The 20,493-nt window shown below is 40.1% G+C and overlaps 1 protein-coding gene across 2 annotated transcripts in view; it reads right to left on the reverse strand.

Moving 5' to 3' along the window:
- Window positions 1–20,493, reverse strand: part of LOC143022867 (transcription initiation factor TFIID subunit 5-like) — an 83,853-nt gene that overhangs the window by 1,921 nt on the left and 61,439 nt on the right. Inside the window, exons 11-13 of one of the 2 annotated variants that reach the window (XM_076181252.1) lie at window positions 17,291–17,468; window positions 13,101–13,316; window positions 38–11,475 (exon numbers count right to left, since the gene is read on the reverse strand). In XM_076181252.1, coding sequence (XP_076037367.1) covers window positions 13,105–13,316; window positions 17,291–17,468 — 390 coding nt within the window. In that variant the 3' untranslated portion in view covers window positions 38–11,475; window positions 13,101–13,104. Of the gene's footprint in view, window positions 1–37; window positions 11,476–13,100; window positions 13,317–17,290; window positions 17,469–20,493 lie in introns of those variants that run through there. The other variant, XM_076181251.1, reaches the window with a different exon arrangement.

A 20,493-nucleotide genomic window follows, 5' to 3' on the forward strand; every position in this document is an offset into this window, starting at 1 on the left:
TGGGGAACTGCGGCATGTATTCGGTATTTTTTGTGTGGTGGTTGCATCAGGGATAGTTTCTGTTGGTATTGTTTTAGTGCTTGGTGGTGGCCTAAACATAGTCATACTAGTGTGGTTCTTGTTTTTCTTGGAGGAGCAAGAGGTTTTGAATTAACAAATTGAATTAGAAAGTATACCAGAACAAAGATGGTGTGTGGGACAAGAAGGATGGAAAGGAATAGGAGGGGTAGTGAATAGTGGGATGAAGAGGTGAAACTGGTAATAGAACAAGTTGCAAGTAGGACTTGAGAAACATGAGACATACAAGAAGAGAGAAGAAGCAAACTGTAAGGTGATGTAGGCAAATGTTAAATGGGGTAGGAGTTTTGAAGTGAAATGTGTGAAGGGAGAGTCAGATAGAGAGGAAAAGGTAAAAGTGCAAATGGATAAAAGTTAGTGAAAGGAAGGTAGTATGGGGGAGATGGGTGAAGTATTTCAAAGAATTGTTGAATGTGGAGGAGGTTAGGGATGGACTGATGGGAGAAGAAAATGACCGATAAAAACAAGATATGATGAGCACTGAAAATTATGAAAGCTGGTAAGGCACCTGGTTTGGACAGGTGTCATGCAGTGTCTGACAAAGGAAGGAATGTTTATTTTGGATTGGCTAATGAGGTTTTTAATGTGTGCCTAAGGGTTGGAAGTATATAGGAGGACTGGAGGAGTACATAGGAAAAGGAGACGTGTGAATGTAGTAGTTTTAGAGGAATCTGTGGAGTGTAGTTGGAAGGGCATATGGGAGGGTGTTAATTGAGAGGATTTGGGGGAGGAACAGAGGTATTGGTGAGGTGCAGTGGATTTAGGAAATGTAGAGGGTACATGGATAAATTTTTTGTGGTAAGGCAGATTTGTGAGAAGTTTTGGCAAAGGGTAAGGATGTTTACTGGGCCTTTATGGATTAAGAGAAGGCTCATGATGGGGTAGACTGGAAGACTTAGGAAGTATTGTAGGTTTATGGAATAGGGGGAAAACTGCTAAAGGCAGTCAAAAGCTTTTACATTAGTAGAGCTTATGTTAGGATTGGTAATGGTGAGGTCGAATGGTTTGAAATGAAGGTGGGGCTGCACCAGGGGTATGTTCTGTTGCTATGGTTGTTCAACGTGTACATGGATGGGAGTACTGCAGGAGGTAGATGCAAGTGTGATGGGCAGATGATTAAAAAGACTGGAGGGAAATAGATTATCCAGTTGTTGCTGATGACTCTATGCTTGTGGCAGGGTCAGAGGAAGGTCGGAGACAGCTAGTGACTGAGTTTGGTAAGGTATGCAATAGGATGATGCAAAGTAGGTAAGAACAATGTGATGAGGTGTACAAGTGGTGAGGGTGGCAGGAAGCTGGAGGTAAATCTCAAAGGAGAAAGGTTAGAGGTTTATCTATATACCAAGAGCTTTTTCCCCCTTATTAGGAAGGTAGCCAAGTCAAAGGCATGTACCCACTCCCACCCATTCCACAACCCTCTCACCTTTCCTCCCTCTCATCTTAGCTCCTCATGGATGATGGGTCATCCCTATATCCCACCCACTGCCCTGGGTCAGAAGCAATGTAATTAAACACAGTACATCCACAGCAAGGCCGCTTCACTTGATCAGTGACCCCCTCTCTGTCCCCTTGTGTAGAAAAAGAGAAGACAGGGAGAAATCCCTTCAGGCTGTGTCAAAATATCTTTCACACATAAGCATTCCCTTACCCCCCTCCCTTCCTTGCATAACAGTATCATCTATACTATAGTATAGAGGAAGTGGATAGTTTTAAATATTTAGGGTTGGATGTAGCAGGGAATGGAGGAGGAGGGGTGGAGGTAAACTGCACAGTGAGGGAAACAAGTAAATGTCTTGGATGAATAAAAAGTGTTATGAGAAATAGGTATCTGGGGATAGATGCAATGAGAAGGTTGTATGAAGGGGTAATTGTGCCAATAATACAGCATGAGGCAGAGTGTTTGAATTTAAAGGAGGCAGAAATGAGAAATTTGAATGTTTGAGATGTATGGTTGGTGTTATGAGGATAGAGTGGGAAATAAGGAGTGCAAAGGGAGCTGTTGAAAGAACACCGGGATGGAGAGTAGCAAAAAAAGTATGGAAGGCTAAGGTGGGTGTAGTGAACCTGAGGTGACCAAGAATGAGATGGCTAGATAGGGTGAAGGGGTTGTGAGTTAAAGGGGAATGTCTGACATGAGCTGATGGTGTAATCGGAACCATGCTGGTCTTGTATTTGCTTAGTTGTGGATTTGAATCCTATACTTCTCCTATTCCTAGCAGTGGCTGTTACCTGACCCCACAATCTAAACACAAAGGGCTGCAGCCAAACTACTCCTGGCATAGGTTCCTCACCTTCAGTTAAGCAGTGAAGGGAGAAGGCATTGAACTGTACCGATCATTTTCATGTGTTCTGTGGGGAGGATTTTAGTTTTTGGATGCAGATATTCTGTTAGTGGTTTTAATGCATCCTGTTATCCTCAATGTATTGTTTTGTATATATATACACATATATTTTTATTGTTGTTGGGAACTATGTTGTAGAGGCATGGTTGAGTGTGGTTCTCAAGAATTATTTTTAGACTGTGATTAGTTTCTGATGACCAGATCATACTGATCTAATCATGTTTATTTCCTTGTTCATTTTTATTGTCAGGTCCTTAATGTGTGGGCTAAAGAACATATATCAAAGGCAAGGACCAGGATTTTAGGGTTGTCAGGAGTGTGCAATGTTACTGATGATTTCTGAGGGGTGGCTTCTATTTAGTTTTTTTTTCAAGACCATTTTAGTTTGTCTAAGTAAGATTGGATGTTCTTTGCAGCTATTCTGTAGTTGCTATGCTGGGTTATAATTGTTAGGTCATTTGCATAGATGAGTGGTTTAAGTTAACTCTGGATCTGGTGTAGGCAGATCATGTGAAATAGTTAGCTGAAAGTATTGCTCTTTGAGGGATTCCACTGTTCAGTCTTTTGGTCCTACACATTTGGCTGTTTTGGGTAACTGATCTGCCAGCTAAGAAGTTTGTAGCCATTTCTTGTCATTGTTGTGTCCCTCTGATCTTTTTTGATGGTAAATGTTTGGGAACTTCATCATATGGCAGACTTTTTACCCCCTTCTCATCCCCTCAAGGATTGTTTATGAAGCAAATGAGATCCCTATGGATCATATCATTTGTTCGTTGGGCGTTAGGTCTTTATCCAGACCTTCCTGGAGGAAGATTAATTGCTGCCTCATCAGCTCTTCATGGTGCTCCCTTGGGATTGACTCCTACCAAGGAGTTGATGCTAAGTGTGAGGTAGTGACAGAGTGACAGTATATTCAGTCACTGTTGAACTATCTTGTCATTACCTACAAATAATCTCCCTCACTCTCATCTGGCTGGGGAACGGCTCCCACTGAAGTCACCCTTGCTGCAGTGAAGAAGACAACACAAAGTGGAAGCAGTATCCCTCCAAAATTCAAATCCCCTCTGCTGCATCCCCACCCCTCTCCACGACACCTTCCCCAAACACAGGAAAAATCTACTTGAGATGATACATACATACATATACCAAGGCTTTTTTCCCCCTTACAAGGGAGGTAGCCAAAAAGGAAAAGGCATAAAATCATTCCCACCCATTCCATCCCTGAATACACTCCACACCCCTCCACCCTCCCTCTTATCTTAGCACCTCCTGGATGACGGGTCATCCCTGCACCTTGTCCACTGCCCTGGGTCAGAGATGATGCATTGGAAATTTCCAACCTCCCCTCCCCATTGCCACATTCCAAGCTGAAATATGCCTCATTTTGTCACCAGCTCCACACCCTACATAGAGAAAAACTCACCCTAGCCCTTTGGACCTCCCAATACGCTTAGACTCAATGGAATGAATGATCACTGGTCAAACTCAAATTCATTTCCAGAACCCTACCTTTCCAAACCCACTTTCAAAAATGCCATTTCCTCCCCTTGCAAAGAAACACCCATCCACCCCTCACCAAATACCTTTTCCCAAAATACAACCCTACAACACCTATACTTGAAGGACTCCCACTGGCAAAGCCCCCTTCCTCAAACCATGTAATCCATATCAACAATTGTATCCTATCAATCCAAACACTAATGCATTGAATTCTATAATGGAATTCCCAAAGACTTGTATCAAACTGAAAATTTCAACAATTCTGACTTAACTTGAGTGCATCTGATAATAAGAAACACACATTCACTACATCTTCCCACCCCAACTTGTTACTTGTCCTTCCCTCTCTCTTCTGAAGCTAAATGGGTAGGAAAAGCAATCCTGGTTTGCACAGGCATCTCATCGTTACCACTCGCAATCCTTATCCTTCAAGCCATTGCAGCTGAACCATTCCTATATCATCCACTAACCATCTATGCTCTGTATCTGTTCCCATCAGGTAATATAACTCCAGGGAACACTATTTAATCTTCTTAACCAACTACCAACCCCACTTCAACTAGAAGATTTAAACACTAGACACTCCCTTTGGGAAACCACTCAAACCCCACAAAGTAAACAGATATACTCCCTACTAACAACTTACACACTATCTTCAACACCAACCAGTGTACAACTTCTTATCTTCAAACACTATCCTACACTCCCATTGATCTTTGTAAGTACACCTGGCCTTGATTTCTATTGGTCTGAAATACCAGACCTAAATGGTCCACCATAGTGTCCATTTTCCACTTCCCGTTACATGCTCTCCTCTACCCCCCAACCTCAGCACTAACCTATTTACCTATATCTCAAATCACATAACATCAGCACCACTCCTCTCACTCCCAAATGCTTGACCATCCACATCTCAACACAGATTAATGGTAGAATATGGAGTGTTCCACAGTTCACTTATGTAATGGGGGCCTCTTTCCCTTTATTAGGGAGGTAGTCAGCCAAGACATGCACCCAGTTCCGCCCATTCTACCCCCATCCACTGTTCCCCTCTCATCTTAGCTCCTCATGGATGAAGGGTCATCCCAATCTCCTGCCCACTGCTCAGGTCAGAAGTAATGCAGCAAGATACAGCACATCCACAGGAGGGTCATGAGTGCATGAATGCCAAGTAATGCATCAAGTAGGTTGACATTCATGACAAACTTTAATATCAACAATGTAATTAAAGATGTGGAAAAATCTCCTTCATACAGTTACTCCTGCAAAGGTCCCATTGCTGTAGCCTGACTAGTAGGTGTAACCCTCATTAATGATCTCATCACTACCTGGTCTCTGCCTCAGAGAGAGCCACTATATCAATTCTAAGCCTGGGTTCTTAAAAAAAAAAAAAAAAAAAAAAAAAAAAAAAAAAAAAAAAAAAAAAAAAAAAAAAAAAAAAAAAAAAAAAAAAAAAAAAAAAAAAAAAAAAAAAAAGGGGGGGGGGGGGGGTTTAGCTAATTGTTCTGGGTGAAAGAGAAAATGTTCCAGACACACACTTCAACAGAGAGTGATCATTCCAAAATGTTGGAAGACACAAAGCATGCATTAATTGAATTAATGAAAGGAGACAGTTATTATGGGCAACTTTAACTCCAAAGAAATATGTAGGGAAGAAAGGACAGTGAAAGGTGAAGAAGACCTTTGGAGAAATATATTACTGGATATGACCATTGAATACACAATGACCCAATGGGTAAAGGAAAATATCAGATATAAAAATAATTAAGAACCGTTGAGACTAGATTTAATATTTATGTCAGAGCCTGAAATTGTGGATATAATAAGAATACAAGATACCAACTGGGAAGAGTGACCACATACTAATAGAGTTCAAACTAAAAGAAAAAATTGATTTGAGAAAAAATGAGAAACATAGAAAAGCAAGACTAATGTATAACAAAATAGATTTTGAGAAACAAAATTCTTTGAAAATGTAAACTGGGAAAACTTCTTAGATGAAGAAACAAAAATGGAAGAGAAATGGAACATATTAAAAGAAATTTATAAAGAGGGAATAGACAAATATGTACCAAAGCAGAAGCAAGAGTGTAACATTAAAGTTGGTACAACAAAAAATATAATGAGGCTAAAGATAAAAGAGACAAAGCTTGGAGAAAAAGAAAAAAAAAAAAAAGTGTAGCAAACATATATCAAACTAAAAAATATGTAAAAATATGCAGGGGAGAAAAGAGAAACTATGAAAAAGACTTAAAAGACAAATGCAAAGACCAATTTAAACTATACAGGTATGCGAATGGTAAACAAGAGAAAGTGAAACCATGTCAAGGGAATGAAGAATATATAGATGTAGAAATGGCTGAAATTATAAACAAATATTTTATAATTGAAAGTTTTATCTCAAATTTGAACTTTAACTTTCTGCTTCTCTTACATTCCAAGTCTCTACCCTGTAAAATGCCATTAGCACAATCCCTTCATATCTCCTCTGCATCAATTCTCAGATGCCTATTTCTCAATATACTTTTTTTTAATCCCCCAAGGCATTTACTTGCTTCTCTCAATCTACAATTTACCTCCACTTCCAGTCCTCCCTGCCACATGTGACCCTAAATACCTAAAGCAATCTACTTCCTCTAGCCTCTCTCCTTTAAGACTTCCAATTCTCTGCCATCCTCTCCCTTTGTGCATCTCATCACATTTACTTTCAACTTTCTTCTATTGCAAACCTTCCCTAACTCTGTCACTGCCTTAATCCCCCCTCTGATCCTGCCACAAGCACAGTGTCATCAGCAAACAACAACTGGCTCACCTCCCACTTTTCTCCATTTTCTTTAACCATCTCCAGTTCCTTGCTCATTACCCTCACATTTACCTCCTGCACCACCCCATCCATACACACTTTGAACAGCCATGGTGACATGACACATTTCTGACAGCCACACTTTTACCTTAAATCATTTGCTCTCTCCATTTCCAATTCTAACATGGGCTCTACTACTCTTGTAAGAACTCTTGACTGCCCTTAACAGATTTCCCCAAATCCCATATATCTACCCTGTCAGAAGCCTTTTCCAAATCCATAGAGGCCTAAAAAACATCCTTTCCTATCAATAATGTCTCAAATATCTGCCTTACCACAAAAATCTGATCCACACAACCCATACCTTTCTTAAGCCCACTGTTCCTCTCCTAATCCTCTCAATTAAAACCCTCTCATTTGCATTCCCAACTACATTCAAGAAAATTATCCTTCTAAAATTACTACAATCACATTGGTCCCTTTTTCCCTTGAAAAGTAGAATTATACAGGCACTCCTCCAGTCCTCCGATACTCTACCTTCCCTCAGACACACATTAAACAACCTCACTGGCCAGTCCACTATTACTGTACAGTACATCCATTCTTCACTCAGCATGACACCTATCCAGCCCAAATATCGAAATTAAAAATATTGAACATTTAAACATGTACCATAATGCACACATAAAATCATACTTGAAAACTGTTTCTGAAACACTATCACCAATTATTTTTCATTAATCCATGCAAACAAAAAACTTCCCATTGAATTAGACTGAATTGGGAAGGAAATAACTGAATTGAAGGTTAAGATCAAGATGTTGAAGGTTGAATACATTTTCCACTTTTATTTTATAAATATTGCATTTACAGTACAAAATCTGGCATAACAACTAATTTTATGATGGTTTTCAATGAGAATTGGTCACTATCACATTATTTTATTTCAGCAGTGTGGTGATACTGCCATCTTGAAAATTACCTACAGTCATCTCTTTTCTTTTCTTTTTACATCAACACTGTTTAGGCTGGCAAAGTGACTCAGTAGTGATTTCTAAACTTGTGCCATGCATATCTGTGTGATAACCATCCTGGACAGTATTTGAAGATGGCAAATGCCAACAGTTTTAGCCAAGTACACCCCACCTCTGACATTCACAGTTTCCACTTTTGTGGATTCACAAAAATCACAGATTTCTCATAATCATAAATGTTTTTTTATTATTTGTGTGTTGCATTATTAAATTAGGTTCAGGCTAATTTTAGGTGTTTAAAATGATTGACTTCTAGTACAGGTCATCATCAACATAACACTGACCTGCTGTAAAGTGATCTGGTCATATATATAAAAAAGAAAAAAGTGTAATGGTATTATAATAATATTTAAGTCATATTTTACTAATATTTTCTTCGTTCATTATTGCTATCACTACTTAGTATTGTATTATCTTTCTACACACACACACACTATATACATATATATATATATTTGTTATGCTAATTTTGCAATCTTTTTATCTTTCTTTAGACATTATTGTGTCATATTTTGCCACTGTTTTTCTTCATTGTTGTTATAATCATTGTATCACCACTGTTTTAGTACTGTATAACCTTTCTACACATTGAATAAAAATTCAACCTTTTTTTTAGTTAATTTTACAATCTTTTTTATATTTCTTTAAACATTAATTTTTCTGCTTTTTATGGTTTCTTTAATGTTTCATACAATTTGTTCTCTCCACATTGCTTTGTTTCTTATTTTTAAATTTGGCAGGTTCAAAGGAGAGAGGTTGGAGGAAGTGGATAGTTTTAGGCATTTAGGGTCGCATGTAGTAGGAAAGGATGGGTGGAGGTATACTGTAGATTGAGTGAAGCAAGTACATGCCTTAGGGGATTAAAGTGTCCTGAGAAATAGGCATTTGGGAATGGATGCAATGAGATTATATGAAGGGGTGATTGTGCAGACAGCACTGCATGGGGGAGTCTTTGAATTTAAGAAAGACAGCGAGGAAAAGTTTAAATGTATTTGAAATGAAATGTCTGATAAGTATGGTAAGGGTTACAAGGTTGGATAACATGAGAAACAATGACGTGAGGAGGACAGCAGGGATGGAAAAGGAGATGGTAGAGAGGGCTGATGAGAGAGTATTGGGATGGTTTGGACACATGGACAGAATGAGTGAAGAAAGATTAGTATAAGAGGTGTGGAAGGCACATGTGGATAAAGTGAACGTGAGGGAATGACTGAAGATGAGATTGATGGATGGGATAAAAGGGGTATTGAGCAAGAGGGGAATGTCTGTTGAGCAAGGAAGGGAAAAGGCAGGATATTGGGGTGTGTGAAAAATGGTTGTGCATAGATGATACTATGATGCAAGAAAGGGAGGGGCTGAAGGACTGGGGAAGGGAATAGGGAGTGTTTATGTGTGAAATATATTTTGATACAGCCCAAATGGATTTCTCCATATCTTCTCTTTTTCTACATGATGGGACAGAGAGGGGGGATTGCCAATTAAATGAAGTGGCTGTGCTATGAATGTGTTGTCTTGCTGCATTGCTTCTGCCCAAGGCAGTGGGCAGGAAACAGAGATGACTTGTGATCCATTAGGACCTAAGATGAAAGGGTGGTGATGAGAGTGGAATAGATGGGAGTAGAATGAATGAGAGTGGGTATGTGACTTTTGATTTGGCTACCTCCCTTGTAAGAGAGAAAAAGCCCTTGGTATACAGATAGACATGTTCAAATCAAATGCTACATACAATGGACTCTACTATTCATCACATGGCAACCAAACCTTGACAAATAATGAAAAGTGTTGAATAATGTAGCTGTAGGGGCAATTGATGCCAAGTGGCCAAGAGGTGCAGGATGTCCCTGCAACAAATAAGAAGTTCTTGCCAGCCAATGTGAGTGTTGGGAGTGAGTGATGTCATATGATGGTTCTTGCAAATCATACTGTTTACTGGAATGGCTTGTGGCCTGCCAGCTGGCAGAATAACAAACATGGGCCATTTTGCTGCATTAATTTTTTGCTGATTTAATACAAAGACAGATTTTATTTTAAACTGAACACACTTTTGAAGCCAAATAATAAAATACATTGAATGATAACACAAATAATAGAGTTTACTGTACTACAGTACTGTTCAACAAAGCTGTTGAACATACTGTGGCTGAACCAAAGTGTGTGTTTCTCTATTTACATGGGTCTATGTACCAAGTACCTCTTCCACCTTATAAGGATGGTAGTCAGCCGAGGCAACCCACTTCTACTCATTCCACTCCCATCCACCACCCAATGGTTCTCCCTCATCTTAGCTCCTCATGGATGACGGTCATCCCTGTTTCCTGCCCACTCCCTGGGTCAGAAGCAAAGCAGCAAGATACAGTACATTTACAGCAGGGCCGATTCATTTACACGGCAACCCTCCCTTCTTGTCCCCTCATGTGAAAAATAGAGAAAAAAAGGAGAAATCCCTTTGGGCTGCATCAAAGGAATTTTCATGGATGCACCGAGTGTTGATAAAAGACAACCTGTCATCTGATAGACATATCAACTGGATTGTGGGATCTGCAGGAGATTAAAGTGGCTCTTAAATATATGGATGAAGAGACAATGAAAACTCATCAAACCCTGATCCATCCAAGACTGGAATAAGTGTAAGTAATGTGGTCCCCACACAGAGTGAAGGATATAAGTAAGACTGAGAGAATACAAAGGGCAGTAACCAAACAGGTCCCCAGCCTGGCAGATAAACCATATGAGGGTCTACCAACTTTGAAAGATTGAAGAGAAAGAGGTGATATGATTATAGTATTCAGGTATTAAAGGGGATATAGATTGACAGAAAATATCTCTCGATTTGGGATGGGAGGGCTTTAGGAGATCATGAGAATAAGTTGAGAAAGACTAAATGTCTGAAGGATGTGAAGAAATACAATTTTCCATGCAAATGCATAAATACCTGGAATAGCTTAGGTAATATAGCCCAAGCTAGAACATTACATGAATATGTACAAATGCTAAATTGGAGAGTAAGAAGCAGGATCCCATAAAGAATGCTCCTTTCCTGTATACTACAATTAGGTAAATACAAAGTTACGAAAGTCATTTACTCTGAGCAATGGTCCCCAATCAGCATAACCAAAGTTTTTCAGTAAGGCACTCTCATAGCCCTGAATAATGATAAGACTGATCATTAACCATAAGAATATAAGAAGAAAACTGGAAGAGACCATAAGGCCTATACTAGGCAGTTCCAAGTCCATTGCCACTTATCATCCCTATCCATAAAGTTACCTAACCTTCCCATAAAGCAACTGTTTCAGTGCTCACTACATGGTTACTAAGTCTATTCCATTCATTAACCACTCTGTTGGTAAACCAGTTCTTCTTATTTCCTTCTTAAACCTAGATTTGTCCACTTTAAATCCATTACTGAGTCCTGTCCTGCTATCGTATGTAATATATATATATATATATATATATATATATATATATATATATATACATATACAGTAGAACCTCTACTTACGATTGCCTAAACATACAAATTTTCCAACATATGATGTGAAATTTGATCTAATATTTGACTCTACACCCGAAGTAATTTCCAACATACGAAATCGTCAAAGTTTCGCATATACAGTATACGGCGTCGAAGTTTCTTGTAGTGTCGCAGTTTCATGGTTAGCCCACTAGACGGCAGTCAGTTCACAGCTCTCCTTCGTGTCGCGTGGTTCTCCTTGTTCTGATCATAAATAACAGTGCTCAATACCTTCCTTTTTCACATTTCCTTTTTTATTTTATCATCATGGGTCCCATGAAGGCTAGTGCAAGTGGTAGCAGTGGTGAAAAAAGGAAGAAAGTAATGTTTTCCTTAGAAGTAAAGCAAGAAATCATAGAAAAGCATGAGAGCGGTGTTCGTATAAGTGATCCTTATAAATGATTTTTTTTTTACATCTCTCTTATATACAGTAATGCATTTGTTTTATTGCTATGTGTAATCATCTGCAGTACAGTACTTATTAAGGAGTTATCATTGGTTTTTGGGCTGTGGGACGAATTAAACGAATTACAGTGTATTGTTATGGGAATATTTGATTTAACATACGACCATTTCAACATACGAAGTAGGTCCTGGAACAAATTAAATTCGTATGTAGAGGTTCTACTGTATATATATATATAGTTGTATTTACCTAGTTGTATCTTACAGGAAGGGGAGCTACGCTTGTGGCGTCCTGCCTTTGTATCTCGCAGTGTCTGGTTTGCTCTTTAATTCATGTATGGTTTTTGCACACACTATTGTTTTGTCCAGTTTTCATCTTTTCATTTTCACGCTTAACCTCTATTATATAATTTTTCATTACCTTGAGTTCGGTTCTTAGTTCTGAGTTTGTTTCTTTTAGATTGGATATCTCATTGTTAGCTTGGGCTAAACATTCCATTAATTCTACAATTTCTTTCCTTAGTTCCATGAATTTGTTCTCCCACCATTTTCTATTATTACTCATTTCCTTTTCCATGTCTAAGATTCAACTCAAATTTCTTCTCTCGTACTTACCAAAGCCAGAAAATGATTCTTCATTATATGTTTGATGCCTCGCTGGTGTCTCGCTTGGTCTGTTTACATTGTACTTTGGTGTGCTGCCCCTAGATGTCTCTGCTATTGTGTCAACTTTCAATTCAAAATTATTGTTATTTTCCTGCATTTTCTCTTATTAAGCCAGTCTAGCACTCCAGAGAATTCATTATGGACAACCACAATTGCTCTCCCTCCCATTCAATACAAACCAGGCCTCCTTCTTTGTACAATTGAGAATTTTTATCTTCCATAGAGCACAAATGAAGAGATGTTTATAGTTCTGAAGCTCATGTGTGTGTATGTATATGTATATCAAAAAACAGTTTTCTATATGGATGCATCAACTCCTGGAGTAGATCATAAATTGGTGCAACCCATGCTAAAACCACGAATAAATAAAAATCTAAATATGATAACTGGAGAGGTGACAGGACCCCAAAAATTTAACTCCTTTTACATAAATCATGATGATATGGTTTAACGTCACACACTCCCTCCCTATCGGGAGGCTAGGACGGTGCTCCTCACAGAGGGCTTTGTAGCGTGGAATTTAATGAACCATGCTCTTGGTTCAACTTGCTGGTGGCAGGATTCGAACCACCCTCACCTCGACCTTCGCCGCAAGTAATGATGCCCTAACCCGCTCAGCCAGCGAGCTTCCAATCATATCAACCATATCAACATAAATCATCACTATCAATTACATTAATACAATTAGGTAAATACACATACACAGAATACAAATTAATATAATCACAACAAACAACAATAAGAAATTTTGCATTCACCCTCTCAGCTTTCAAACTGTCCTCCTGCTAACAAGACATTTCTTCTTGTAAAGTGTGTGGAAAGAACTGGTGTGTTCTTGGTAGGAAAGGAGGCAAGGAGGAGATCACTGCTGGACCGCTTCATCTCAGGACTGTGAGAGACATTGACATCATCATCATGGTTGTCCTCCATTACTCTGCTGAAGTCCCAAAGCTTCACACAGTTGTCCAATCCACCTTAAAAAAAGAAAGTTGAATTTTGAATATATACTTCAAATCAGCTTGAGCTAAACTTAACTCTTCAAATCTATTATCTATCTATATACAAAGAGCTTTTTCACCCTTATTAAGAAGGTAGCAAAGTCAAAGGCATGTAACTACTCCCACACATTCCACTCCAATCCACTACACCTTCCTTCCTCTCATCTTAGCTCCTCGTGGATGATGGGTCATCCTTGTATCCTGCCCTGGGTCATAGGCAATGTAGCAAGACACAGTACATCCACAGCAAGGCCACTTCACTCAATCAGCAACCCTCCCCCATCTCCATCCCCTTATGTAGAAAAAGACAGAAAACAGGGTGAGGTCCCTTCAGTCTGTGTCAAAATATCATTCACACATAATCATTCCCTACCCTGTCCCCATCACCTGCCCTTCCCTTCCTTGCATAACAGTATTACCTATACACAGTCACTTTCCACTCATTCCTATTTCCTGCCTTCTCCCTTCCTTGCTCAACAGACATTCCCCTCTTGCTCAATGTCCCCTTCACCCCATCTATCCATTTCAATCTTGGTTGTCCCCTCCAGTTCATTCCCTCCACACTTTTACTAATCTTTCATCACTCATTCTTTCCATGTGTCCAAACCATCCCAATAATGTTTCATTAGCCCTATCTGCCATCTCCTTTTCCACTCCTGCTCTCCTCATCACTTCCTCATTTCTCACTTTATCCAACCTAGTAACTTCTACCATACTTCTGAGACATTTCATCTCAAAAACATTTAAATGTTTCATACAATCTCCTCTTTGCATCCATTCCCAGTTGGATCATAATTCAATTGACTTAGAAGCATAATATCAATGATGCTTTGAACTGAAAATTGGTTCACTAATGTAAACATGGTATTGGTTAATGAGACACTATACCCTGTGATAAAATTGCGTTGACTAAAGGTTTTTCACATTTATATATGAAGAGCTTTTCTCCCTTATAAGGGAGATAACTAAGTTAGTGGCACATACCTATTCCCACCCATTTCACTCCCCTCTACCACCCTTTCCACTCCTCCCATCTCGGTTCTTCATGGATGACAGGTCATCCCTGCATCTACCAACTGTCCTGTGTCAAACACAATGCAGCAAGACACGGTGCATCCACAGTAAGGCTGCTTCATTTAATTGGCGACCCCCCCCTCTCTGTCCCCTCATGCTGAAAAAGAGAAGATGGGGAGAAATCCCTTTGGGCTCCATCAAAATATCATTCACACATAAGCACTCCTTAACCCACCCCTCCATTCCTTGTGTAACAGTATCATCCACACACAGTCATTTTCCACACATCCCTATCTCCTGGCTTCTCCCTTCCTTGCTCCACTGGCATTCCTCTCTTGCTCAATGCCCTATTCACTCCATCTCATCCTCAGTCATCCCCTCAAGTTCACTCTCTCCACCTGTGCTTTCCAAAATTCTTTTACTAATCTTTCATCATTCATTCTTTCCATGTGTCCAAACCATCCAAATAATTTTTCATCAGCCCAATATGCCATCTCCTTTTTCATTCCTGCTCTCTTCCTCACCTCGTTTCTCACTCTACCCAACCATGTAATGCCTACCATACTTCTCAGACATTTCATCTCAAACATATTTAAACTTTTCCTTTCTGCCTCTTTTAACCCCTTCCATACGGTGCCGCACACGTAGGCGTCATGAGGAGCAAGTGGATTCGCGACGCTGCCATATCGGCGTCTTGATTATATTTATTGTAGTCGCCCCTGTGTTTTTACATTCTCTCAAATGTGCCCTGAATCCCATTCTCTGTGGTTTTCAAAATTCGCGGGTGAAAGAGAGAACGATCGATATAAGCGGTGACTATATTTTATGATGCGAGTATTATTACGACACGTCGTACGGCTGGCATTGGCTGCTGCCCGCGAGATTTAAGTTCCGTACTGAAGTGGTTAAATTCCAAGTCTCTGCCTTATACAATGTTGTCAGCCCAATCACCCTTTCATACAATCTTTTCTTTGCATCCATTCCCAGTTGCCTATTTCTCATAACACTTTTTAATCCTCCAAGGCATTTACTTGCTTCTCTCAATCTACAATTTACCTCCACCTCCATTCCTCCCTCTCCTGCCATATGTGACTCCAAATACCTAAAGCTATCCACTTCCAACTTACTTCCAACTCACTGCCATCCTCTACCCTTGTGCATCTCATCACCTTGTTTTTACCCACCTTTACCTTCAACTTTCTCCTATCACAAACCTTCCCACACTCTGTCATTCACTCTCACCTCTCTCACCATATTCCAGGTAGGGTGGTTGCCCAGTCTGTTGTGATGCCCCATGAAGTTTCTCCATCAGGGACAATCTCTGTATCTCTCTTCATCTTTAATTGCCCTCATGTTCTCCCCTCGTCTTTCTATCACTTTTCTGATTCCATCTCTCCATCTCTTCTTGGGTCTTCCCACCAGTCTATATCCTCCCAGTGTCCACTAGTAATACTGTGGTGGATATCTTTCGATGTCCATCCTCATCATATGTCCATACCACCTCAGTTGATTTTTCTCCACAAACATCATAATTCATTCTACATCGAGTTCCTCCTGGATACCAACATTTCTTGGAGTTTACTCTTTAGTTTTGTCAATGTCCAAGATTCTGAGCCATAGGTTACCACTGGCCTTGGAATCTTAAAATCTTAAGTTGTTAGTGTAGCTATGAATTCTCTTTGTAATGTCTATTTTCATATCACATTTTTCATTAATGTTTACTCCTAAACACTTAAAAATTGTCATTAATTTTATTCAGGCCTTCTTTATAGTTACTCTGTCACTAACTTCCTTAATCCCTCCTCTGACTCTGCCACAAGCACAGTGTCATCAGCAAACAACAACTGGCTCATCTCCCCCTTTTCTCAATTTTCTTTTAACAATCTCCAGTCCCCTGCCCATTACTCTCTTTTTTACCTCCTGCACCACCCTGTCCCTGTACACATTGAACAACCATTGCAACATGACAGCCCTGATGTAATCTACTACCACTGGCTCTCTCCATTTCCCATTCTAACACAGGCTCCTGCTACTCTCATTAAACTCTTGACTGCTCTTAACAGCTTCCCCCTAATCCCATATATCTTCAAAACCTCCCACAGTGCCTTGTCTACCCTATCACAAGCCTTTTCCAAATCCATAAAAAAAAATACCTTTTCCAAATGCTTTCGCACATATCTACCTTACCAAAAAAATCTTATCCGCGCAACTCCTACTTTTTCTAAGCCCACATTGTTCCTCACCAATCACTCCTTCTTTTCCTCTCCTAATCCTCTCAATAAAAACCCTCCCATAAGCTTTCCCAACTACACTAAACAAACTGATCCCTCTGAAACTACTACATTCACATTTGTCCCCTTTTCCCTTGTAAAGCAGAACTATACAGGTACTTCTCCAGTCCTCAGGCACTCTACCCTCTCTTAGACACACATTAAACAATCTCACCAGCTAGTCCTTTATTACTGTACCTCCCTTGTTCACACTCCACATGACACCCATCTAATCCAGGAGCCTCACCTGTTCTCATAATTTTCAGAGCTACTTGCACCTTATCTTTTCTTATTTCTCCTCCATTTTCCTCTCCCATCACCATCATTTTCTAATATAGTACAACTGTGTACAACTGTCACACAGAAGGCACCAAACACATCTTCCACTGCTCCATCCTAGTCATATCCAGACAATAACAATATTTTTTCCTTAAGTGACTCATGAGCAAATTTGGTGGATACTGCTAGTTGCATGGCAGCTGTGGGTCTCCTACAAGACAGATCTGGGGCAATAAATTGATCAACTATATACTTATTCCCTCAGAATCACATATTCTAAACAATAGTGTAACTACTTTCCAAGATATTTTATCTTGATACTAAAACAATTTGGTTTGTTTTATCAGGAAAACCAGTACATTTCATGAAAATATTTTCTTGACCTACCTGATGCTAAGATGTTTGAGTCACGAGAAAAGCTGACAGTATAGATGGTGGCTGTATGTCCACACATTTCTGCTACAAGGTGTCCATGGGCCAAATCCCAAATAAGAATTCGTTGGTCACAGCCTGCTGATGCTAAATAACGTCCACATGGAGAGAAGGCCAAAGTATGAATCACACCCTGAAACAATAATCAAGCATGGGGTACAGATCAAAAATAACTTTTGTTTTGACTTATAGTGTCTGAAAACTTCCAGACCTAAAGTTACCAGTAATGGTCCTCACACCCTCCCAAAGATTTCTCTGGAGAGAGTCACTGGACCATAATGCAGATTATGGTCCAGTGACTCTCTCCAGAGAAATATTTATATTTATATATATAAATTTATAAGAGGGAGGGAGGGGGTGGATGGGGGTGGAGTATGTGGGGATGGAATGAGTGGGAGTGAAGTTTATGCCTTTGTTTTTTGGCTACCTCCCTTGTAAGGGGGAAAAAGCCTTTGGTATATGTATTACTATGTCTCCTTTGGTATATGTATTATTATGTCTCTTATCACTACCCATCACATCTGAACTGATGGGAAAACAGACTACAGAAAAAAAAAGACTATCTCAGACAAACATGGATTCAAAGAGGGTCACTCCATCATCTCACTTCTCACAAACCTTATTCAATAAGTTTTGGAGTAACTTAACAAGAAAGCAAAGCACCACCAGAAAGAACAATGTGTACATGGATGGGGTGGTGCAGGAGGTAAATGCAAGGGTAATGGGCAGGGGATTGGGGATGGTTAAAGAAAATAGAGAAAAGTAAGTGAGCCAGTCGTTGTTTGCTGATGACACTGCTTCTGGCAGGATCAGAGGGAGGATTAAGAGAGTTAGTGACAGAGTTTGGGGAGGTATGCGATAGGAGAAAGTTGAAGGTAAATGTGGGTAAAATTCAAGTGATGAGATGTACAAGGGGTGAGATGGCAGTAATTTGGAAGAAAGTCTTAAAGAAGAGAGCCTGGAGGAAGTGGATAGCTTTAAGTACTTGAGGTTGGATGTGGCAGCAAAGACAGGTGTGGAGGTAAATTGTAGATTGAGAAAAGCAAGTAAATGCCTTGGGAGATTAAAACATATATTGAGAAATGGTCATGTGAGCGTAGAGGGGGGTGGGGGGAGGTGTGGTGTAGTGCTATAAGGTGCTCTAGCATTGAATATAAGCAGAGTGCCGCAGTGTTGTAGAATGCCCGACTGCCAGTGACGCTTCCTACAAAGACTCTTTCTTATGGCTAACAAGTCCTCATTCATATGTGTGTGAGGCATGGCCTCTCTCGCTCTGTGCAGCGAGCCCCAAACCAGTCTAGAACTGTCTGTCTTACCGTGTGTATGTATATGTAGCGCTCCATGTATGCCTAACGTCACAATAAAAGCGATTCAAATGTCCCCCCAAAGCATTTCTACTGCATGCATAACAGTGGGGATGAAATGGGTGGCAGTGGATTTATGCCATTGAGTTCGGTGTCACAGATCACTCGTGACTCACAAAATTTTGGCAGAATTGTATATAGACATAAACAGCTGATTAATTAATTAATTACAGTTGGAGGGAACGGAGTGATTTGGAAGAGTATTACCAACTTGCGTAATTGAAGTTCAAAACTCTAAAGCTTCAAATTCCAGGACTTAGAAACTCTGAAGCTTCAAACTCCGAAACTTTGAAACTCCAAAGTGCAAAGGGTGGAGGAAGAGAGAAGGACCACAAGGGAACAGTCATCAGACAGAGCTGGTGGAAGTCGGGACTGCTGGAGCTAAAATACAGCCTAGTCGGCATATCACTGTATTACCATCGCGACTTTGTTCTTCATCGAATCTTCTGGGTAAGCTTGGACCAATGGAAGAAGTATTGTCAGCGAGGAGCTGCAGGCTGGACCAGTCAACTCGCTTCATCGTTCGACGCTGCGAGTGAATCCCCCCCCACCATCTAGTGATAGATGCCTGTGCATATTCGGAATATGATGGATGCTTCTTCTAGAAGAATTTATGAAGCAGTGACTCTCACAACAGTTGTATCTGCCAGAGTTATGACAGTGTATTCTGTGATAGTTGTGATAGCTGTGAACAATTGAACATTGTAGACATTGTGAAGTGCCGGTTGCTGTCGCCCCACCAGTGAGATTGTCCTACGCAGTCGAGTGACATCGAAGTCTAAACTCGTTGCGAGATTGATGGTTAGTTATATGTATGTGTGAATATATAAATAATTGTATTACTAATTTCTTCAGGAATGGAATGGGTGGGAATGATATTATGCCTTTTCCTTTTTGGCAACCTCCCTTGTAAGGGGGAAAAAGCCTTGGTATATGTATGTATTACTAATTATTGATGTGAGTGAGATTGATGGTTAGTTATGTGTATGTGTGTGAATATATATATATAAGCTATAGGAAAAGGGAAGGATGTTTTTTGGGGTTTTATGGATCTGGAAAAGGTTTATGATAGGGTAGACAGAAAGGCACTGTGGGAGGTTATGCAGATATATGGGATAGGAGGAAAGCTTCTAGGAGCTGTCAAGAGTTTTTATGAGAGATTAGAAATGGAGAGAATGAGTGGTTTGAGGTAAAGGTGGGACTTCATCAGAGATGCGTTATGTCACCCTGGCTATTCAACTTATACATGGATGGGGTAGTGCGAGAGGTAAATGCAAGGGTAGTGGGTCAGGGATTGGAGATGGGTAAAGAAAATGGAGAAAAGTGGGAGGTGAGCCAGCTGTTGTTTGCGGACGACACTGCGCTTGTGGCAGGGTCGGAGGAGGGATTGAGGAAGTTGGTGACAGAGTTTGGGAGAGTGTGTGATAGAAGAAAGCTGAAGATAAATGTGGGTAAAAGTAAGGTGATGAGATGTACAAGGGGTGAAAGTGGCAGTAGTCTGGAAGTGAGCATTAACCACTTCAATACGGGACTTAAATCTCGCGGGCAGCAGCCAATGCCAGCCGTACGACGTAACGAAATAATATTCGCATCATAAAATATAGTCGCCGCTTATATCGATCGTTCTCTCTTTCACCCGCGAATTTTGAAAACCACAGAGAATGGGATTAAGGGCGCATTTGGGAGAATGTAAAAACACAGGGGCGACTACAATAAATATAATCAAGACGCCGATATGGCAGCGTCGCGAATCCACTTGCTCCTCATGACGCCTACGTGTGCGGCACCGTATGG

Source organism: Oratosquilla oratoria, unplaced genomic scaffold (genome assembly GCF_046742065.1).
Source record: "Oratosquilla oratoria isolate Oo_2021 unplaced genomic scaffold, ASM4674206v1 SCAFFOLD211, whole genome shotgun sequence".
Lineage (NCBI taxonomy): Eukaryota > Metazoa > Arthropoda > Malacostraca > Stomatopoda > Squillidae > Oratosquilla > Oratosquilla oratoria.